The 21121-nt window shown below is 44.8% G+C and overlaps 2 protein-coding genes across 5 annotated transcripts in view; one reads left to right on the top strand and one right to left on the bottom strand.

Moving 5' to 3' along the window:
• skd (mediator complex subunit skuld) overlaps positions 1 to 21121 on the bottom strand; it is a 159061-nt gene that overhangs the window by 54905 nt on the left and 83035 nt on the right. For all 4 annotated transcript variants that reach the window (XM_065427431.1, XM_065427429.1, XM_065427430.1 and 1 more), the window contains 3 exons: positions 16189 to 16358; positions 13213 to 13598; positions 5128 to 5410 (listed from right to left, as the gene is read on the bottom strand). In XM_065427431.1, coding sequence (XP_065283503.1) covers positions 5128 to 5410; positions 13213 to 13598; positions 16189 to 16358 — 839 coding nt within the window. The remainder of the gene's footprint in view (positions 1 to 5127; positions 5411 to 13212; positions 13599 to 16188; positions 16359 to 21121) is intronic.
• On the top strand, positions 1632 to 3893 carry LOC139056391 (piggyBac transposable element-derived protein 3-like). The gene is made up of 3 exons (XM_070534590.1): positions 1632 to 1649; positions 1921 to 2060; positions 2118 to 3893. The coding sequence occupies exon 3, from the start codon at positions 2214 to 2216 to the stop codon at positions 3750 to 3752; it is 1539 nt and encodes a 512-aa protein (XP_070390691.1). The 5' UTR covers positions 1632 to 1649; positions 1921 to 2060; positions 2118 to 2213; the 3' UTR covers positions 3753 to 3893.

The raw sequence follows: 21121 nt of genomic DNA, 5'->3' as shown, positions 1-21121 counted from the left end.
TACCACGCGTCAAGCGTTCGGCAAGGCGCGAAGGCAGCCGTGGAATGCGCGACAGAAGACGGATAAGCCTGTCGTGTACCCGGAGTTGCCGGCTGCTAGTCTGCCTGAAGATTCTGCCGGATCGAGTTCCGAGCTGCAACCCAGTACGTCTAGCATCAACACTTCGTCCACCCACGCCTCGCGTGTTGGCGCAGACCCTGTAGATACCGTTTTCTTCACGACCGAAGAAAGAAGCAAGCGCGCAGCGATCGCCGATAAGGCGAAAACACGCCTGGCGTTGCAGTCTGCAACGGAGTGAAAGTTTGAGCTGCTGGGTGTTGACACGAAAGAGGACGTCAGCGACAGCGGAACTGAACTTGCGATCGTGGATTTATCCGTGGTGCAAGACTTTTTTGGACTTATGCCGTGTCCCGTGTGCGCCAAGAAACGCTGATGCTTTCGGAAGGACCCCGCCAAGGAGTACGGGCTCTGCGCCAAGCTTGTGGTGGAGTGCTCCACGTGTGGCATGGGCGAAATGATCGTCGGAGAATGAAAAGAATAGTCGGAGGCTTCACATGTCCAACAAGGATCACACAAACAGAAATGCTTTGATAAACAAGCTTGCAAAGAGGCACAAGCCACCAACAGACTCTGCCTACAGTCTTGGGCTTTTGTAGGTATAGGTGTGACCTTTTGCTGAATGCACAATTTAGAGAGTGTGCAAGAGATAATTTTTAAAAAAATTTGAGTTCTGGGATTTTACGTTCCAAAACCGTGATATGATCCTGGACCAATTTTGACCACTTGGGAAGCGCTACAACACAAGCATAGGAACTTTTTTGCATTTCAGCTCCATTGAAATATGGCGACCACCACTGGGATTTGATCCAAATTTTTTGTTGTAGCCATAAACTTTGTGAAAAGAACATATTTTGATGTGGCCATGAACTCTGCGCAACTTTATTTGCATAGGGATGCCATTTGTGTGCCTTCTGTACAACAAGGAACTAAAATAGGAATGTGAAGCTCGTGGTGCTAGCTTTCTGGCATTGCTTTCAATGACTATGCACGATTTTGCAACCAATATCTCAATGTCATTTTTGCAAAATGGCCATATATATGTCATGAAGTTGTTGCTAAAAGACAGGGCTACATGGTGGTGCAATTTATATTGCCATATTGTTAGCCCATCAAAAGTTATAGTGAACTGAAAGTTCAAACTCGTTTTTCTCAGCTTCATTTTTTTGGACACCGTACACTGCCTTACGGGGGATCTTCATATGTTCTTTCTAAGTACCAGCAAAATGTTTGGTATCAATATATTTGTGTCGAATAGATCTAGCCGGTGATGCTATTTATTTATTTCTAAAGTTGCCGGCTAAATTTTAATTGCCACTAAATACAAATGAAAATTAGCAAAAATATTGAAATTATGTTTACATCTGGTATTTTTGCATTATCCCCTTCGGGCGCCGCGTCCCCGCGCGGGGACGTCACCTTCGCGTGCCCAGTCGCGTAAAAGTGCAAAGAAAAACGTCGTTGTCAATGCGCCGGAACACGCCCCCAGAGTCACTTTAATGGACAAGTGGCGCCATCCCACGCCAAGTGAACAAAACGCTGCCGGAGAAGCGCAGGAAAAATGGATGCGACTGTCTTCTACGGAGCGAACTGTAAGTGCTTCTTGCTTTCTTTTATTTTTTACTCTTAAGAGCGTACGCTGAGGGACGCATTGACATTTATTTATTATAATAAGGTCCCAGGAATGCGATATAACCGTTGTCATTCTTATCGTCAACATATTCAGCCTTGCATGTGCTTCCGAATATTGGCGTCCTCCCCCGGGGACATGGCGCCTCAAACCCGCCTTTGCGAACACGCTCCTTTTCTCAGTGCGCGGCGTCGCTTCCTCATTGACATGAAGAAAACGTCTCATTTTTCCAGGTATTTCCAAGCATGGTTTGGAAAGAAAGAAGCTGGATGATGACACAGCTGAAAAAATATTTCGAAGAATTGAAAACGGCGATATTTCTGACGCAGATCTCTCTGATGACGAGCACAGCGAGCAAGAGACACGGCATACGGTAATGGTGCATGTTTTGTGATCCCAGGTTTAGAAATAATTTTGTGCTTCTTTTCAGACTTCTGCTACAGATAGTACTGTGCAGCGTGCAGGAGCATCGCCTGGAGCACCTTGCACGCAGGACAAGCAAGTGCCAGATGCATCATCGAAGAAGATGAATGCGTTGAATTGGGTGGCCCAAGCTTTTCAGCCTAAGAACACCGATTGCACCTACAAGCCTCAAGGTGGATCAGTACCTGAAGAGCCCATGGCATACTTCACTCGGTATTTTTCACCCACGCTTTTTAGTGATCTAGCAACATTCACTAACATGTACGTGCTCCAGACAGATGGAAATGTGCTAGGAACTTCTGCAGAAGAAATCAAAGTTTTTTGTGGAATTCTCATGCTGATGGGAATTCTAAAATTCCCGAGAATTCGCATGTATTGGCAAGCCTCGACAAGAATTCCAGCAATAGCGGAATCTATGACGGCAAAGCGATTTTTTAGAATTAGAGCCGCACTGCACATTACGGACTCAAACGCTCCTCGTGACCCAGCCAGCCAGGACAAGTTCTGGAAAGTGCGCCCTGTCATAGAAGCCATCAGGTCACGATGCTTGCAGCTGGAACCCTTGGAGCACAATAGTATAGATGAGCAAATGATTCCTTTCACAGGCCGTGTCCCTGCAAAACAGTTTGTGAAGGGAAAGCCAAATCCAGAAGGGGTGAAGGTGTTCCTCCGCTGCAGCGCCGATGGCTTAGCTCGTGACCTTGAGCTGTACCAGGGTAAGGGAACAGGAGTCAGTGCGCAACATGCACATCTCGGACTTGGCGGGTCAGTCGTCATGCGTCTTGTCGAGGCAATGCCTAAGGGAAAGAACCTGAAGTGCTTCATGGACAACTATTTCACCTCAGTGCCACTCATCCTGCAGCTGAAGGAAATGGGCATTCTTGCCAGCGGTACGATACGAGCCAACCGCCTGCTGAAGTGCTGCTTAAAAAGCGAGAAAGAACTGAAGAAAGAAGGTCGGGGAAGCATGGATGAGAAGGTTTCCACGAAAGGAGACATTGCTATTGTGAGATGGCAAGATAACGGAGTCGTAAACATGGCATCCACACAAATTGGAATTGGTAATGTTGGAAAAGTGAAACGATGGAGCGAGGCAACAAAGCAGCATATAGAAATTGACTGCCCAGAAGTGATTTTTAAGTACAACTTGTACATGGGAGGGGTCGATAAACTCGACTTCCTAATGTCGCTGTACCCCCTTACGGCAAGAACCAGAAAGTGGCCAGTGAGGGCCATGTCTCACTTTCTGTCTTTTGCGTTGTGCAACAGCTGGATAGAATACCTGAGAGACGCAAGTGCCGAGAACCTTGCACAGAAAAGTACTTTGGACATGATGGCCTTCCAAACAGACATTGCTAACAGCCTAATCGCATGCAGCAGAGCTCCTCCAAAAAAGCGTGGTCGGCCAAGCACTGAATACCCCGAGCCTGTTGCGAAGAAGGCAAGACCGCATTTGCTACCGACCGTAACCATCAGGTATGATGGCTACAATCACTGGCCGGAGTATGTCAGCACACCGAACTCGCAACGCTGTCGCCGTGAGGGATGCAAAGCGAAGTGCCGGATTCGCTGTCAAAAATGTCACGTGTTTTTGTGCGTGTCGGCACAGAACAATTGTTTTTACCTTTTTCACGCCAAGTAGGCTTTGCTTTAATTTACCAATCAAATCATAATCCATTATTGGCATTCTGTTCCAAATATCTTGCTAAGAACACTACCGTACGTTCTGTTATTGCTGTGCTTTATTTTTTCTGTATTGAGGCGCCCTGTCCCCGAACGGGGACAGCGCAATATACAATCAAAGAATAAAATTTTTGTTGTAGTTTCTTCAAGACTCGTTATTTGAAGCGTGAAGAGCACAAAATGATGCTCATATATTTTCCTTATTACAAAGATTTTATTCGCGCCTGAAGGGGTTATAATTGCACTGACAACAATAAAAATAGCATTGCCGGCTAGAGCTACTCTCTGGCGTTCTGGCCGTATACTTTGTTTTTCCTTTTGCCAAAGTTAAGTTTTTGAAAAGTCCCGTAAGAAATTGATTGAATTTCTGTATTAAAAACTTTGCATCATTTGTTCAAATGAAGATATACAAAATCTAATTAGATATTTGCAATCAGCAGAAAAAGCTGAACGATACTGTTAAATATCATCCCGTTCACGCTAAAATTAACGAAGTTGGTTTTGGGACCCACGTCTCCCCTTAACTTGTTTGAATCGGTCTTCTCGTTTGAACTTTATGTGGAACATGATGCTGGCACGTGATTTAAGAGGCACGTTTGCAAGCAGCCACTTGTAATTCAACTGTTTTAACATCCGCCTCTGTGGAAGTTTCTATTTATTGTCTCGATGTTCCTTCGTGGAGGCAGTGAAATGTTGTTATATTGAAATCGTGTATAAACGTGCCTCCTTATATTGGGGTTCTGAATACATAGCATTCTATGGCCAAGAGGTTATAAAAGATGTAATACTATGTTATATTGAGAATTCGGTATTTTGAAGTTCATTATATAAAGGGTTAACCGTATTACATTCGTGAAGCCTCTATGTTTGCTGTGGTACAGTATTGTAGCGCCATCCAGCATTCATTCACTGAGCCGGCTGTTGCCTTTTGAGATCTTAGTACACACCTTTGCACAACATAGAACACACATCAAAGGCTTTAAATGATAACAAAACCCGGTGCTAACAGGAAATATAATTCGTTATAACACGTGCACACACACAATATATCAAAATCAGTTATGTGCAGTTGCAAGGTGTATTTTCCAGCATGGTCAAGCTAAGTTTATAACATATACATTTTTGTGGCACTTTCAGCAGATCCGGCCATGAAAGAAACAACACAGGTGCTTGTTCAGGGTCCATTTTATCGAATGTTTATTCCTGGCACAAACAATCTAAATTAATAAATTTCATGTGGATTCAGCAATGGCTAGGCTGCTTATATATTATGAACAGCAAACAAATAAAGGATAGGGACAGAGACAGGAAGGAAAAGAAGCACCAGTTCCCACCTTGATGTTCATGTTGCAGACGCAGAGTGTGCAACTGGCGAAGTTGTGGTCCCGGAACAGCTCAAGCAAGGAGTCGGACAATAGAAGGTTGACAAGAAGGGAATCGGCCTCAGGAGTTGGGGGCTCAGGGGGACCCCCCAAGCAAGGGCCACGGCCAGCAGGAAAGCCTCCCATTAATGCTGCCTGGTAGGGGGCCTGGCCCATCTCGTAGCCCATAGCTGCACCGGGGCTGCCCATCATGGGACCAGGGTAGCAGGCCCGCTCTTCCATGCCCGGGTGGTGACTGTGCGAGAGAGTATTGTTCACATTAGGATAGGATAGTTCATTCAGAAAGATTTAAAAGTAGGGGTGTGCAAATATTTGAAAATTTCAAATATCACCGAATATTATATTTTTAATATTTGTATTCGATTCGAAAACTAGGTATTAGAAAATTTCTGAATATTCAATTGTATACGAATATTCGAAACAAATCGAATATATTGCTTGCTGTGCAGGAGCAATCATAGTACTTAGCGTTTATATCTATCATCTAAGAAAGTTTGTGTGATCTTGTGCTCAATTTTGCGATAATTCCGTACTGCTGGCAAACTTTCGCCTGTAGAACAAGCTTAGCCACTGGACGGCTAAGCTCTGCAGAAAAGCCAGCCTCTCAGTAGTAAAGGACTCGGTTTCACCCTTAAAGGGACACTAAAGGGAAACAATAAATCAGTTTAGACTAATGGAGTATTGTTTGAGAACCCTGTAGGCAGTCATTTCAAAATAATAGTTTGATTATTAGATGAGGAAATGGATGTCGAAGTACCAGTATTTGAATTTCGCGCCGAAATCTCAACGCTGCAACGTCAGCGTGACGTCAGGGATTCTAAAGTATGTTATCGCATTTGGGCCGCGTTGGCTGAATAAAGGTTCCCGAAACTTGCCATGTTTAATAATTCATTCCTTTAGAACACAATGTAGTCAATCTCTACCGCTATATATAATTAGTAGGCCCTAGAAGATGCCATCAAAATCCATGACGTCACGGCCCCCAGGTGCGGGAACTCAAGTAGGCGTCGCCACCCGTATTTCGTTCTTGCGCTATTTCTGGCTTACCAAACGTCTTATCGTTGTAAGAGGGGTGTTTTTGGTGTTGTAGAACGGTAATTTACTGATGCAGAAGAAATCGTTTTTCACTTTAGTGTCCCTTTAATCTTGAGCTTATTACTTGACAGCAAATGTGATGAGTGACGACTGATACAGGGTCAAATGCCTCCGAGTTTACAGGAAATTGACGTGGCATAATAAGGCACAAGTTCACACAAACAGAACACTAGCAGAAATTGTTCAATTTTCCAAAGCAAACATGAGCCAAATACACAATCTTTTAATATACTTCTAGTTTACTTTTTGTACCAATGGCAATGTAATTGCAATGTTCCAACATGTTAAAATAAACCAACTTGCTAATAAATACATGTGTATGTCAATATTCAATATTTGATGCTAGGTACTTGCATTCAACTCATATGAGAAAATTTTTATATTTGCACACCCCTATAACTTAAAAGGTACAACGTAGCATACAATGCATGGGCCGTGAAATCAGGTAAAACACTTCTGCCAAAGAATGAAGTTAAAGGCAACTTGATGCCATCTGACTGGACTTCATCCTTCCACGCTGCCCACAGCAGCCAACAGCACATCAGTATTCTACTTAAACACATTATACATAATTATATATTCATACATATATACATGTATTCACTAAAGACACAGATATGCATAACCATGTACATAAAGAGATACAGAATAAGAATACTTAAAATGATAAAGCGAACACACGCCAAGACTTGCTAAGATTCAAAAAACTTTTTAATATACAAACATCTGATTGAATTATTTGATAGATACTATGAAAGACATACAACGAACGTTCACTACTAGGGGATAAGCAAGTGCGACAAGAACAGAACGAACTACTGTTTAAATAAGGGAAGTCTTCATAGCGTTTCTTTGTATGAATGAATGAATTTGCAACTGTAGGCTGTTTCAACTATTTCTGGGTGTAGGTTCAAAAGTTTACAGCTTGACATTGTATTGACTGCATGTCATATGTAGTTCTAGTTCTTGTCTATATGTAACCTGTGTGCCTCAATTTATAACCACACTATGGACATCTGTATGTTTTCAGAAATGCTGAATTGTTGTCTTTTACGTTTTTTAATATCTATGTTGCAAGACGTTCATGGACTGCCTGATATACAGTCAGAATTTTGCTGCTTAGAAACTAATCTTGAATTTCAATGGCGGAGTCGGAGCAAGTTTTTCTGCTCGTTTCGGAGCAAGTTTGTTCCAATGACAGAGTGAGGGCAGGAGTAAGGTGTTCCAATAAGAGAGTCAGAAAGGATTCAGAGTGGGAGTCATTCCGTGGAGCAGAAAAAGATGCGACACCAAAATCGGCGGAGTGGACCGGAACTCCGGGTGACGTATTTCCTTTACCATGTTCGTCTGCTGGGAGGCGCCACCGGTCACGACCCGCAAGAAAGCAAAAGCTGCTGCACGCTTGGCGAGATATTCATTCCGCACTTTAAAAGAAAACAACAGGTGAACGGCACTGAAGAGACAACTGACCGGTACGGTGGTGATGGGAGCAAACAGCGGAAGGAAATGACAACACGCAAGGCATCCTGGGTAATTCGGAGATAGAAGTTCCGCTTCCGCCTTGCTCCAGCGGCGCAGGTTGTGTTCCACTCGCGGAATTGGAGGCGCGGCTTTATGCCAGAGTCGAGTGCTCGCTTGCGGAGTCCGTCGACTGCTCCGACTCTGCCATTGGAATTTAACATAAGAATGGGAGTCATCATGGTAACCTAAATTTTCTGTAAACCTGATGGCCTGATGACTTAAAATACAGCACCTTAATTTAGAGAAAATTATGGCGTAATACAATAGGCACTTAAACAATTCTGGACGTAAGCGTTTTACTTTATTCAAAAGGCCTATTGTTCTAGATAAGTTATTTCTTAAGTGGGTTATGTGTGTAGTCCAATTCAGGTGCTCATCAAATCGCCATATTTACTCGTATAATGAACACACTCGCGTAATCCCCAACTTTGCTACTGTACAGTTTCACGATTGAATGACCGTGCTGTAGTTTTTTGGAAAGACTACAATCTTTGACTCTTCACATGTTTAAAGCAAGCACACTTAATGCTCAACGCATCCTATCCGCCAGTGCTGCCGCAAAGGCACCTTGCAGATTCAAAAGAGAAAAAAATATGCAACTTGCTTTCTGCAACATATGCAGTTTACATACTTTATGCTGAAGTAATAGGAGAGTGCCCATGCGGGATGCACAGGAGAGTTAAGTGAGGAAGGGGTGGCCGGCACTTGATAGGCAAAACGGTCATATTTGGACGTAGTGCCGAATTTGTATGTCTGCGGCTTGCTTTTCTACCTGCCTTGGGTTTTGGTGGGTGTCAAGGCCCCTAAGAAGAGTTACACGCCGTTTGCGGGACCCAGAGTTTATCTCATCACAAAATGGAAACGCTGATCAGGCACCGATAAACTTTGTCATGTCGATGAGCAGGGCGGCCGAGAAGAGAGATGCACACAGCATGCTTGTAAAAATAGGTGCGTGCTTCAACGTGATGCTTGTAATAACAGCAGACCGCCGGAAGCGGCTGCAAGGACGAGCTGGGGTGCGGTTGGAGATTGCTGTTCGAAAAGCGCATTTAGTTTTGCTGCGCATGCGTGATTGGCCTAGGCCGCGCCGACTTCGCGCGGCTCAAGCGTTGGTTCTTTATTCTATGGTGTAACTACTACGTGGATGAAAGAGCCAGCAACCTGAACGGCAGGTCTGGTGGTTCCGACGTGGAGTTATGTTACGGTTTGCAAATGGTATACCGTATTTACTTGAATCTAACGCGAACTTTTTGTCTGATAAAATGGGTCCAAAAATTGCGTGCGCGTTAGAATCCAGTAAGAGCCTAAATCTGCGTTACCACATCACCATCGGCATTTAAAAATGGCCGCCTTGTAGACGCTTTGAGCCTAGCTGCCATAGCTTCATCTAGGTGCTGCAGTATGTGTGCTTAGGCAATGCATCCTTGGGCTTAGGTTAATGCACCGTTAGGCTTAGGTTAGTGCAACTACAAGTTAATGCATCCGAGCATATCTGTTCGCATTCTTGCAAATTGTCTTTATCACTTCTGCAAAGAAGAAGAGCAGAAAGAAATCCCTCGCGGTTGTAAACTGTCTTACGCTGATCTGTACTGCTGGGATGAGATGTGCTGTGGGTGGCCTTCTTGGCGTGAACGGAAGTTTCCTTGGTGCCGATGGCAGCCCATAATAACCAGGCGAAGCACCCTATTTACCGTATTTACTCGCATAATGATCGCACTCACGTAATGATCGCACCCCTGAATTTTGTCGTCAAAATTCGATTTTTTTTATTTCCCGTGTAATGATCGCACCCTGAACTTGCCGCAGCGATATGTCGTGTGCCAAGTCAAGCTAATAATGATCGCGCTTACCATCTGTCGAATGCTACGCGAACGACTTGTCTGCACGCACCAAACATGCTTAAGTAGATGCCTCATTTTATTACTTTCATCACTTTCCGCACTTCCGTGGCTAAAAGATGTACAACCAAACTTGCCTTTATTATGGGTAGGCTTTATAATGGTTGAAGTCAACAAAAGCAAAAAAGGCGCCTTTCGATTCTTTTCATCTGCACTCGTGAGCACGCAATCGCGCGCGGCAATGATAGTAGCCACGTTTACACTGATACGTTAAAAGTGTACCCTATTCATACGCCGACGCTTGTAACACAGCTAAGATATTCGCCCACCCTTAGCGGAAACGTGCCGTGTTAGGACAGCAGTGAAAACAGATGCCGCAGTTTCCGCAGCACGCCGGCCATGCGTTTCTTCACTGGCAGCTAAGCGCGCCCACCTGTTTCTGTCTTCTCAAAGTGGACATGGCTACGTTAGTGCCACAAACTTGCCGATATTAACGATATTATTCATCACTGACACGGAAGAAACTGTTTCAATGCACGTAATGTACTCACGAGAAGAAAAAAAAAAAGATCGCGTTCGGCGCGTTCGGCATGCTCCGCCGGCCGTCATTTTTGTTTTGGTGTCCCGCACTCGCATCCCGCAGCAAACGCGGGACGAAAAAAAATTTTTTTTTTTCGCGGGAAATTTAACTCGCGTAATGATCGCACCCCTGAATTTGCGTCAATTTTTTCTGACAAAAAAGTGCGATCATTATGCGAGTAAATACGGTACTTGATTCTAACGCGAAACTATTTTCCGCGAGAGAGAGAGAGAGAGAGAGAACGCCCTAGATTGTAACGCACACCCACTTTCGGTGACCAAAAAAAAAAAAAAAAGTCCTTTACAGTACCGTGCACCTCATTCTTTCATATAGAAATACAAATTTCTCTCATTTGGAAAAAACGAAAGATTTACTCCCAATGCACTAAAGTTGCGACAAATAAAAGAAGTCGCAGTTTCACCCGAAAGGCGAAGCATTGATTACAATAGCAAATTAGTAGACAGCTATACGAAAAGTAAGGATAGTAGTTTTATCGGCTGTATAAACTTTTAAACATTCGCTGACTATTCGCTGACGCGGAAACTCTTTAAACGTTGGAGTGAGGAAGTGCGGTAGCAGGAGTGAGGAAATTGATGTTTGTGCGGCCTCTCGCTCCGATGTGAATGAAGTGTACGCCTATATGCGTAGACTCTTGTCTCCGTCACAGATGGCTTTCAAGATAGGGGCCGTGCGCGGCCACGCTGCGCGTAGCAGCTGCCAGTGTAGAACGCCTCTCCTGTTCGTGCCAGTCCTGCATGCAAGTTTCAGGAACTCCGAACGCCCGTGATGTAGGCCGATTTCCGTTCGTTTCCACACACATGATCACTTTCCTTTTCATTCTGGCATTGTGATAAACTCGGCACTTCCATGCTGATAGAGCAAACACAGAAAATGGGAAGACAGATGGTGCACTAGCCTAGGCCAAAGGAAGCATTGCTTAAGCACACATACTACAGCACATGGAGAAAACTATGGCTGTTAGGTTCAAAGAGCGTAGTAGGTGGCCATTTCGAAATGCTGATAGCGTATGGTAACGCAATTTCTGGGCCCGTTTTGTTTGAAAAAAGATATGCGTTAGATTCGAGTAAATACAGTATACACCCTGAAGATAATCAGTAGAGCTCTCAGGTCGTGCAAAAATATCGGCAGATAAGCGTGCACAAGGAAGGGGACCGCTCAAGGCTGTAAAGGAAACTCGCCGGCAAACAGCTAAGGATGTTTCATGCTAGCTCAAAACATTGTCGCTGTCAGAGCTTGAATCGGCTTTGCTGTCATCTTCAGAATCATAACTCCAAGTCCTCATTACTAAATTGAAGTGTGGGTGCAGCAGTTTCGAGCACGACGCTTTTCTCGTGATGCAGCCGCACGGGATGATGCCATGAGAGCAACTTTCAATAACTGCTCAGAGACACCGGCAGAGCCCCTTGCCTGAATTTTATGAGAGAAGCGAAACCAAAACTCTTGGAAATTGGTTGAAAATGCAAGCTCCACATGTTGGACATATGGCTGACCTTCAGAAATACACTTTGGCAGAATAAAACGACATGGACTCCAAACCAACGCTCACTCAACTCAACAAAATTAAATTTTTTTTTCATTGGAATTTGTTTTTTCCAATTGCCTGATAATTCAAAATTTTTTACAACCCTTTTATGTAAATAAATAAACAAAATAAGTCATTGACTGTATTGATTTGCTTAAAAGGATGCATTTTAATACAACTAAGTAAATTTATTTTACAAACTTTCGTTATATTGAGATTTAACTGTACTGTCCATCATTACCATGCTCTCCGAATGTTTCCAGCACCACAGTTTTCTCTAATAATTTTTATAGGAGACTCTATGGTGCCAACCATTTTTGGGCAACCTTCAGCACGACATGATGACAATGCCAGCAAGGAAAGAGCGCGCCAAATCACTTAGGTCTAGGACACGTGCTTATAAGAAAGCAGAGCCATGGCAAATGGCACGGACCCTAACACGAGCAGAGGCTTGGCACATGCCAAGATGAGAACAAGCTCTCAGGAAGGGCACCAACAGGCAGATTTTTCTTTTAAGCACGAGTATCACAGTTGCTTCTGAAGAAATGTTGCAAATAAAAATCCCTGTAGAAAGTACCACAAACACACTAGTAAACAATTATATTGACTAAACATCACCCTTCAAAGAGCCTTTCTTAGGTTGCTCAGTTGGCAGCGCAGCACTTTTTCATAGTTCCGAAGCAAACAGCCGGAACACACACATGTGATGCAGGAACTACAGTAGACTCTCTCTAATATAAACATTATTAAATCAAACTTTCAGATATGAGAAATAACGTGGGAACATTCAATTGGTTTCCCATACAACCAATAGAATACAAATTCGCTCAACATGAACCGCTGATTTGGTTAAGCCGAACTTCCACAGTAGCCGCTAACATATGCTATACTGTACTCGGCAGAGCAAGAGACTTGGAGGTGGCTACTCTTCTAGCTACACAAGAAACAAATGGTGTTCTGTGGACATACGCAGCTATGACAGCGTCAGCAATCATGTGGAAACTTGCAGGGCTGATAGTTATAGTGACACTGTTCAGGAGCGACAGGAACCAATGGCATTCAAATATGATTCAGCTGCTAATGCCATGAATGATTTGGTGCATGTTTTTAACATGGGAACAGTGAGGAATTTCGTAGCACACTGGGCAAAATGTTGTCTTTTGTAATGGCACAAAGATTTGCACAGAGCTGTCAACAACATTAATTATAAAGGAATATTTTCCACCGTATAAATTCAATAAATAATCTGCTTACATCATTCGCATCTCCTTTTTTTATTTTATTTCTGCTTCATTTATTTTTCTTGGTCATGGATATTTGGATGCACCAGGAATATTAGATGCTGAGTTTTGCGGCTCACTTCTGCTAACTTCTGATAAACCAGATTTTCAAGGCCCCTTCAAGTTCATCTTCATGGGAGTCCACTGTAAATGCCAGAATTGAAAGGACCGAGTCCTGACCTAGGGTGGCGATCCAGGAGTCCCGGGTGGTGCAGGCCTCCTCCACCCATGCGCATGAGGAAAGCAGCCTCCTGGGCAGAGCCAGGTGCACCGCCCACCAGATGCGGTGGGGGCACCGAAGGCGGCACCTGTTGCTGTTGCTGCTGCTGCTGTTGCTGCTGCTGGTGTACAGCCGGGTGGTAGTGAGGAAGTGGGCGAGGTCCGGGAGGTGGCTGTGGAGGAGCCTGGGCTTGCTGTGGTGTGTGCTGCTGCCAGCAGGGCTTGTATGAAACCTCGAGAGGAGGCAGGGGTGCCAGCGCTGCGCTGGGAAGCTGAGCCAGGGGAGCGTACCGTTGTGAGCTGACAAAGGTTTGCACCTTGGGAGTCTTGTACACGTACGACCAGTCCTGGCAAGTGAGCAAAAAGGACATGAGAATCAGAATCACTTTACTTTGACTTTGCTTCAAGAGTCTGCTGTTGGCACTGTGTCTATCTGTCTTCCTTGTCCTGTTTTCTGGGCAATTTTTGTTGTAATTTAGTTACATTTCAGTTAATTCCACCTTTCTGAGTCCAACCCCACTGACTCAATTATCCACAGGGCTGAATTAAAGAAAGGTGCATAAAGAACACCCAGGATCACCTCAGTAAGTTATTTGGCTGAATTTCCCTAATTCTAATGCACCCCTGATTTTAATGCCCACCCAACTTTTAAGAGGTCATACAAAACAATGTGCACCGAAGTCTAATGTGCACTCGATTTTATAACACAAAAATGCAGCAGCATGCGACCAATCATGGCAATTGGGAATAATACCGTATTTACACAATTGTAAGTTGACCACTTTTTTTTTTTAAACTTGAAGATCTGAAGTGGGGGGTTGACTTACAATTGAAACCAAAACATGGCACCGCCAAAAAAGCGACACCAACGGGAGCTACAACATAGTTACAATTTTATGTTTGCTCTATGGCCCTACCCGAAGCTTTTCGCTATTCCGTGTGTTTGTTCGCTTTTCGGAAGGATTTTTCAACATTTTTGAGAGTTTTACAGTGCACACAACACTCATGAGGGGGTATCGATAGTTGATGGAAGTGCCGCTGTTCCATTCGCGGCAGCACCCTCAGAATGGGATGCAGAATCAAGCGTCTTTCCTTTCTTTAGATCACTATCACCATAGAATAAATACTGTCAATAGTCACTGTCAATAGAATAAATAACCAACTTTCGCCCTCAGAATCACCCTCAGAATGACGGCGCTTGTGGGGAGCATCGGTAGTTCAGGGAAGAGCAGACACCGCTCGTGGGTTTCTCTTTGCCTGTTGCGCTTAGCTTTCTCTATAATAGTTTGATGAAAGGCATTGGTTTGACGCATTCCACTTGACTGCCAGCTAAGTGCTTGCACGGAATTCTGCTCATTACGTGCTACTTCTATGCTTCTTCAGTCGTCATGAGTACTCCAGGCCTATTAATCATTTGGCACTCGTTCACAGCAGCGTTCAAGAGGGCTGCCATCCTTTGAGCCAAAGAAACAAATCACTGCGCAGCGAGCCGCAAGTTCGATGTTTCTGAACGGGTGGTGCGAGAGTGACGACTGCAGCGAAGCAAAATTTTCACCTGTGATGCCAAGTGAGGAATTTCCCACGTGCCGAAGTCTGGACGCTTTCCGGAGCTGTAGGCTATGCTTGCGGTGTATGTCGCTAAAATGAGCGATTGGTCCCTGCCAGTGATGTGCGACATGGTCATGAATCAAGCCCGGATCTTCACCTTTTAAGGACCTGCTCCGCCGTGAGTACAACGAGTAGCTGGCGGCAGAAGACCGCGAAATTACACCAACCGGACCTATCAAAAGAGCCTCCCTGACGGCTGCGTGTGGTTGGGTGCATTCGGCGTGGGCTGCTGTTCCACAAGATGTCATGGTGCGGTCGTTTGCCAAATGTGAAATTTCTTGGGACAACGATGCACTGTGGGACCGTAGCAACCATGCCGATGGCAGCACTAGTGAAGATGAGTAGTCCAGTGACCATGTCAGCTACTAGGCTGTTTTAGCAGAGCGTTTTTGACGGTCCGCTCCGCTCAGCGGGCTAGCGGAAGCGCAAGTGCGCATGCGCGACCCGTTCAGCAGTGAGCGGGCGAGCGGACGGGAGCCCCCTCTCCGCTAGAAAGCTTTCTCAGCGGAGCGCGGCGAGCGCGTCAAGCGGGTCTAGCGAAGCAAAATGGCTGCCCCCAGTGCTGCTGGCCCATCCACGAGGTCGTTTGAATCGGGATTTGTAAAGCGCAAACCTAGAGTACACTTTAGGAGACACGAAGATCTTCTATTCGGGAGGTTGTGGCCATGAACCCGTTTCAGAACCATGCCATGTGTGCACGTTTGTTTATGCGGACCACGTTTTAGGTGTACTGAAAGAGCAAAAAACCTTGTCTTGGCTACAACACAGCGTAACGGCTTTGTTAATGTAAGGATTATATATATATACATAAGAAATGAAAATGCAATGTATTGCGTGAAATGCCTTCAGACACTCGAGCAATTCCAAATATATCACTTTATTGCGGCAATTCTTAGAACTTGAATATTATGTTCATAGCGGTTTTACCTTCTGCGGCAAGGTGGCGCGTCAGGGAAGCACATGCCTTTCGGACGCAGCCGGGCGCTCCGCTAAAACTGATTCTTCGTCCGCCGCTCCGCTAACTGTGAGCGGGTACGCGAGAGCGGACCGGACCGTCAAAAACGTTCTGCTAAAACACTCTACTAATAAATTTTCGTTATCGAATGCGCCTTCGGGTACGCTCTCCCTTTTTTTCCCCTTGTCACGAGATACAGGGGGGGGGGTGTCAACTTACATTCAAGTCGACTTACAATCGTGTAAATATGGTATGAATCTTGTAAGTTTACCTTCACACGATGAATATTTATTTACATTTATTGTTCACCGTATTTAATCTCACAACAGATAGCACTCCCTTAGCCCGTCCTCAAAAATTGCAGTGAAACGAACCTTAGCTCCATCAAAGCCAGGACTTGCACAGCTGCCATAGGGGTCCAATGTTCGATCTCCAGAGTCCCCCAGCAGCAAGTCTGTCCCAGTGCCAGGGCACGATGGGGATGGGGCAGCATTATGCTCCAGCGATGGTGGCGTGGGAAACATGCGTGTCAATTCCGCAGCTCCTGCATTGTAAAACCATTTCCCACAAACAATGTCATCATCATGTTTTTTCAGACTCTTTCCCTCTCCTGCCCTGCCATCCTCTACCTGCAACTAGAATGAAGTGCAACTTCAAAGCCCTTGAAGACTTCGTCAATAAAGGCATTGAAGCAACATTTGCACAGCTGCAATTATTTTGCAACCTGCACACAAGGCAAAAGGTAAAGTATTAATAATAGAATCCCAATAGTTTAAAGTGGTCTACTTTAAATTGGCAGGTAATTTGAACTCAGTCACCGTATCAAGCTTCTCAACACAGGAAAACCGACCTGGCAGACTTTCGTGCTCTTGCAGAGTCCAGCACGTCTCTGAACTCTATTGAGTACGGAGAAATAACTTGGGAAAGAAAACTTAAATAAAATTTATTTCTGGGGCAAGTGCCAGAACCACAATCCCACTTCGAACTTGTCTAAACGGGAGGGATAATGCCACCTTGGAAAATAACTACAGAGGTTCCACAGCTACTTTAATTCCACACAAGAAAAGCAGGAGGATACCTATAAAGAAAGGGGTCAGACAGGGAGGCACAATCTCTCCAATGTTAGTCACTGCGTGCTTGGAAGAAGTATTTAGGCTATTAACCCTTTGAGGGTCAATGACATAAATCGGGTGCGCATTTTCAAAGCCTTGAACTATAACAATGCACCAAATTTTTTTATTCTTATAAGTTTATTTCTTTTTTATTGTTGTTATTTATGAATGAAGAGTAGATATATACCAAAGCAAAATATTTTTTTCTCACTTTACGGTCACCCTAGAAAAATTGCGGTAAATTTTTTTCAAAATAAGTCCCTAAGAAGAATTGGAATCTGCAATAATAAAAAAATCAACCCTGAGTGGTCGCATATGGCGAGGGGAAAAAAAAAAAAAAGACCCTCAATGGGTTAAACTGGGAAGGCTTAGGAGTAAGGATCGACGGCGAATATCTCAGCAACCTTTGATTTGCCAATGACATTGTTCTATTCAGCAACAATGCAGACGAGTCACAACAAATGATTGAGGACCTTAACAGAAAGTGCAAGAGCGGGGTTGAAAATTAATATGCGGAAGACAAAGATGATGAACAGCCGGGCAAAGGAACAAGAGTTCAGGATAGCCAGTCAGCCTCTAGAGTCTGTGAAGGAGTATGTCTACCTAGGTCAACTAATCACAGGGAACCGCGATCATGAGAAGGAAATTCATAGAAGAATAAAAATGGGTTGGATCGCATACGGCAGACATTGTCAGCTACTCATTGGAAGCTTACCATTATCACTGAAAAGGAAGGTGTACAATCAGTGCATTCTACTGGCACTAACATATGGGGCAGAAATGTGAAGACTGACAAACAAGCTTGAGAACAAGTTAAGGACTGCGCAAAGAGCGATGGAACAAAGATTGCTAGGCATAACGTTAAGAAACAGAAAGAGAGCGGTTTGGATCAGAGAGCAAACGGGTATAGGCATTATTCTGATTGACATCAAGAGAAAAAAATGGAACTGGGCAGGTCATGTAATGCACCGGTTAGACAACAATAGGACCATTAGGGTTACAGAATGGGTTCCAAGAGAAGGGAAATGCAGTCAAGGATGGCAGAAGGCTAGGTGGAGCGATGAAATTAGGAAATTCGCAGGCACTAGTTGGAATCGGTTGGCGCAGGATACGTGCAATGGGAGATTGCAGGGAGAGGCCTTCGTCCTTGCAGTGGACATAAAATAGGCTGCTGCTGATGATGATGTAGATGCTTTTTCTTATGTAAACCCTCCTTCCTATTGCCTTCAGCTTACTTCGAGGAGCACATTCACAAAGCAAACAACTGAGTTACTTAGGCACTTGCGAAGCTTCCAAGGAAGTTTCTTTTTTTTTTCTGTTTCGCAAGTGAATATGTATATTGTTCTTAAATCTAAGAGTCCCCGGATTTTGGAATATGAATTCGTAGTGCTGAGGTGCTACCATGACACGGAAATTGAATAACTTGTTATTCTGAAGGTTTGGTATTCTGAAATTACAGTACTTAAGGGGGGACACGGGTCTTTGGCACTGAAAATTCGCGAAAAAAATCGAATTTTGGAAAATGCTATATTCGGAATCTACGTTCATTATTCTACTAATCTGCAAAGTTTCATATCTGAAACATATCTATTTCAACGGCAATATCATTTTTTTGCACTAAAGGTAGCCCAATTTGAGTAGATGTAGAACCGAAAACGGTGCAATTTCAACGATGCGCAGCTTCCGCGCTATCGCTCCGCTCGCGGCCATGTTGGTATCATTTGAAAGAGGAGTTTTTCGTCTTCAATTTTCGCGCGCTAGCGCTTCTCTACAGTCACCGGTAACAATAGAGAAACGCCGCGAAAAAATGATGAAATACCAGTCGCTATTGGCTGCTCAGGGCACGTGATGAAAAGCGGCTACGCGATTGGCTGAGAGCATCGTCTGCAGCTCGTCTCGATCGCTTACACGGACGCCATTTTGTCCTGTTGTCGGACCCGAAAATTACCGCGATGTCAACGAGAAAGTTTGTGTGCCGACATAAGTACGGCAAGAAAAGAAGGTCGTCACTGATTCAGAACATCAGAAGGGTGGCTCAAAGATCGAGAGGCACCGAAGGCGAACTGCAAATCGAAGATGAGCGACTGCAGGCATCGAGCGACGGAGCCGCCGAGCTGCGTACACCAGGATTAGGCTTAGCGGTCCCGTCAACGAGTGACCCTGACGTCGGCCGCGTTCGTCGTGATACAGTGCTCCGGACGCCTTCAGATATTGATGAAGGTAGGAGAAGAGCAGATGCCAAAGTTCGAGAGCTTGCATCGACTGCAGCAACGCAAAGAAAATCGGACTTGTTGGCCGCGAGCGATTCCGGTGGCTGCCCGGCTGACGAGACCAGTTTCACCGTGGTGTGTTTGGAATTGGTGAACACGCTTCTTGAACACCTACAGTGCAAGATATGTGGCGGAAACGCGAAAATATGCCAAGAGGAGCGAGAATACGGCCTTGCCGTGAAACTGTCACTTGTTTGCCCCAACTGCGGTGACAAAGCTACGGTTTGGAGCTCGCCGCGCGTGAACGGTGATAAAAAAGTGAATCCGTTTACAATAAACATTCTGGCTGCGCGTGCCATGCAAGCTACTGGCAACAGACAAACGGCCCTCAACGATATTTTCGCCATCATGAACATTTCTCACCGCGGACTGCACACGAAAACGTGGCAAGCCTACCAAAAGACAAAGTTGACGCCCGCCGCGGCTCGTGCAGCCGAGCGACAAGAAAAGGAGAGCGCAGAAGCCGTACGGAAATTGTACAGCGAGCTTAGGCTGGACAATCCCGGTAACATCGCCGTGTCCTACGACGGGTCTTGGATGACCCGCGGGCATTCGTCCCACATCGGAGTCGGCGCGGTTATTGAACTTTTTTCGGGGCTCGTCTTGGACCACGTCGTACTAAGCAACTTTTGTGCTGGTTGCGAACGCGGACCACAAGCTCATGACCCTCTCTATGAAAAATGGAAGGCCACTCACGTATGCCAAAAAAATACGGACAAGAAATCTGGCGAAATGGAGGTTGAGGCTGGCCTTATTCTATTCAAGAGGTCTTGGGAGAAGCACCAGCTCAGATATACAACTGTTTTGTCAGATGGGGACAGCAGGACGTTCCTTGCCCTAAAGGAGGCTGAAGTGTATGGGTATATAGATATCCAAAAAGAGGAATGTGTCAACCATGTACAGAAGCGCATGGGGACAGCCCTCCGCAATCTGCTGGCAAAACACAAGGGCTCGAAACCACTAGGTGGAAAAGGGAGGTTGACTGGTGACCTTGTGAACAAACTCAGCTCGTACTATGGCTGGGCAATCAAGTCGCACAGTGATGACATTGAGGCTATGCAAAAGGCTGTGATGGCGACATATCACCACGTAACATCAAATGATAGTCTCGCCAATCACAGCCTTTGTCCCACTGGTCCCAATTCTTGGTGCCGGCAAAATGCTGCGAAAGCTAAAGAAGAGCCAGCACCAAAACATCGTTATAGCCTTCCTGATCATGTGGCCAAAGCTCTACTGCCTATCTACGAGCGGCTGTCTGATAAGAAGCTTCTTGAGCGGTGTGTGCGTGGCAAAACTCAGAATAGTAATGAGAGCCTGCACTCACTAATATGGGCACTCGCCCCAAAAGAGAAGCATGCATCTTTATTCGCCATTGAAGCAGCTGTGGCGGAGGCCGTAATGAACTTTAATGCAGGCCGTGAAAGAACCTCAGCTGGAATTTTACATGAGCTTAGCATGAATCCTGGCCAGCGAAGCACTAAACGCATGAAAGAAAAGGATCGGCAGCGATCAGTCTCATCCGCACACAAACGTGCATCTGCAGACACTGTGCAACAAACACTAAAGAAGCGCCATAAAGGTGGCAGTGATCAAAGTGATTATGCCCCAGGAGCATATTAGTGCTTTGAGAGTGCAAATGTGTTTACATTTCTCTATTTTTTCTAAATAAAGCTTTCTTGTTTGTTTTTTTCACTTTACTCAAAATGCAAATTTTGGCCTCTCAGTGCATCCGTAAATGCGATATCTCAGCTCCAATTGCAGATATCGTAATAATTCTTTTTGAAGTGCATAGCTGAATGAATGGAGCACACATTGATGCAAACCATTTTTAAAATTTCCTTTTGACAAATATTTTATATGGTGCATTTTCTCAGTGGGTAATTATCTGTTATGAGACGCTCGTATTCAATGGGCTTTAAATATGG

The sequence above is a fragment of the Dermacentor albipictus genome, chromosome 2, assembly GCF_038994185.2.
Source record: "Dermacentor albipictus isolate Rhodes 1998 colony chromosome 2, USDA_Dalb.pri_finalv2, whole genome shotgun sequence".
Lineage (NCBI taxonomy): Eukaryota > Metazoa > Arthropoda > Arachnida > Ixodida > Ixodidae > Dermacentor > Dermacentor albipictus.
The sequence above is the reverse complement of the archived record's forward strand: the minus strand, read 5'-3'. Positions and strand labels throughout refer to the sequence as shown.

What these genes read in the sequence shown, in the direction of transcription:
- LOC139056391 (XM_070534590.1), top strand. Translation starts at nt 2,214, where the DNA reads ATGAATGCGTTGAATTGGGTGGCCCAAGCTTTTCAGCCTAAGAACACC.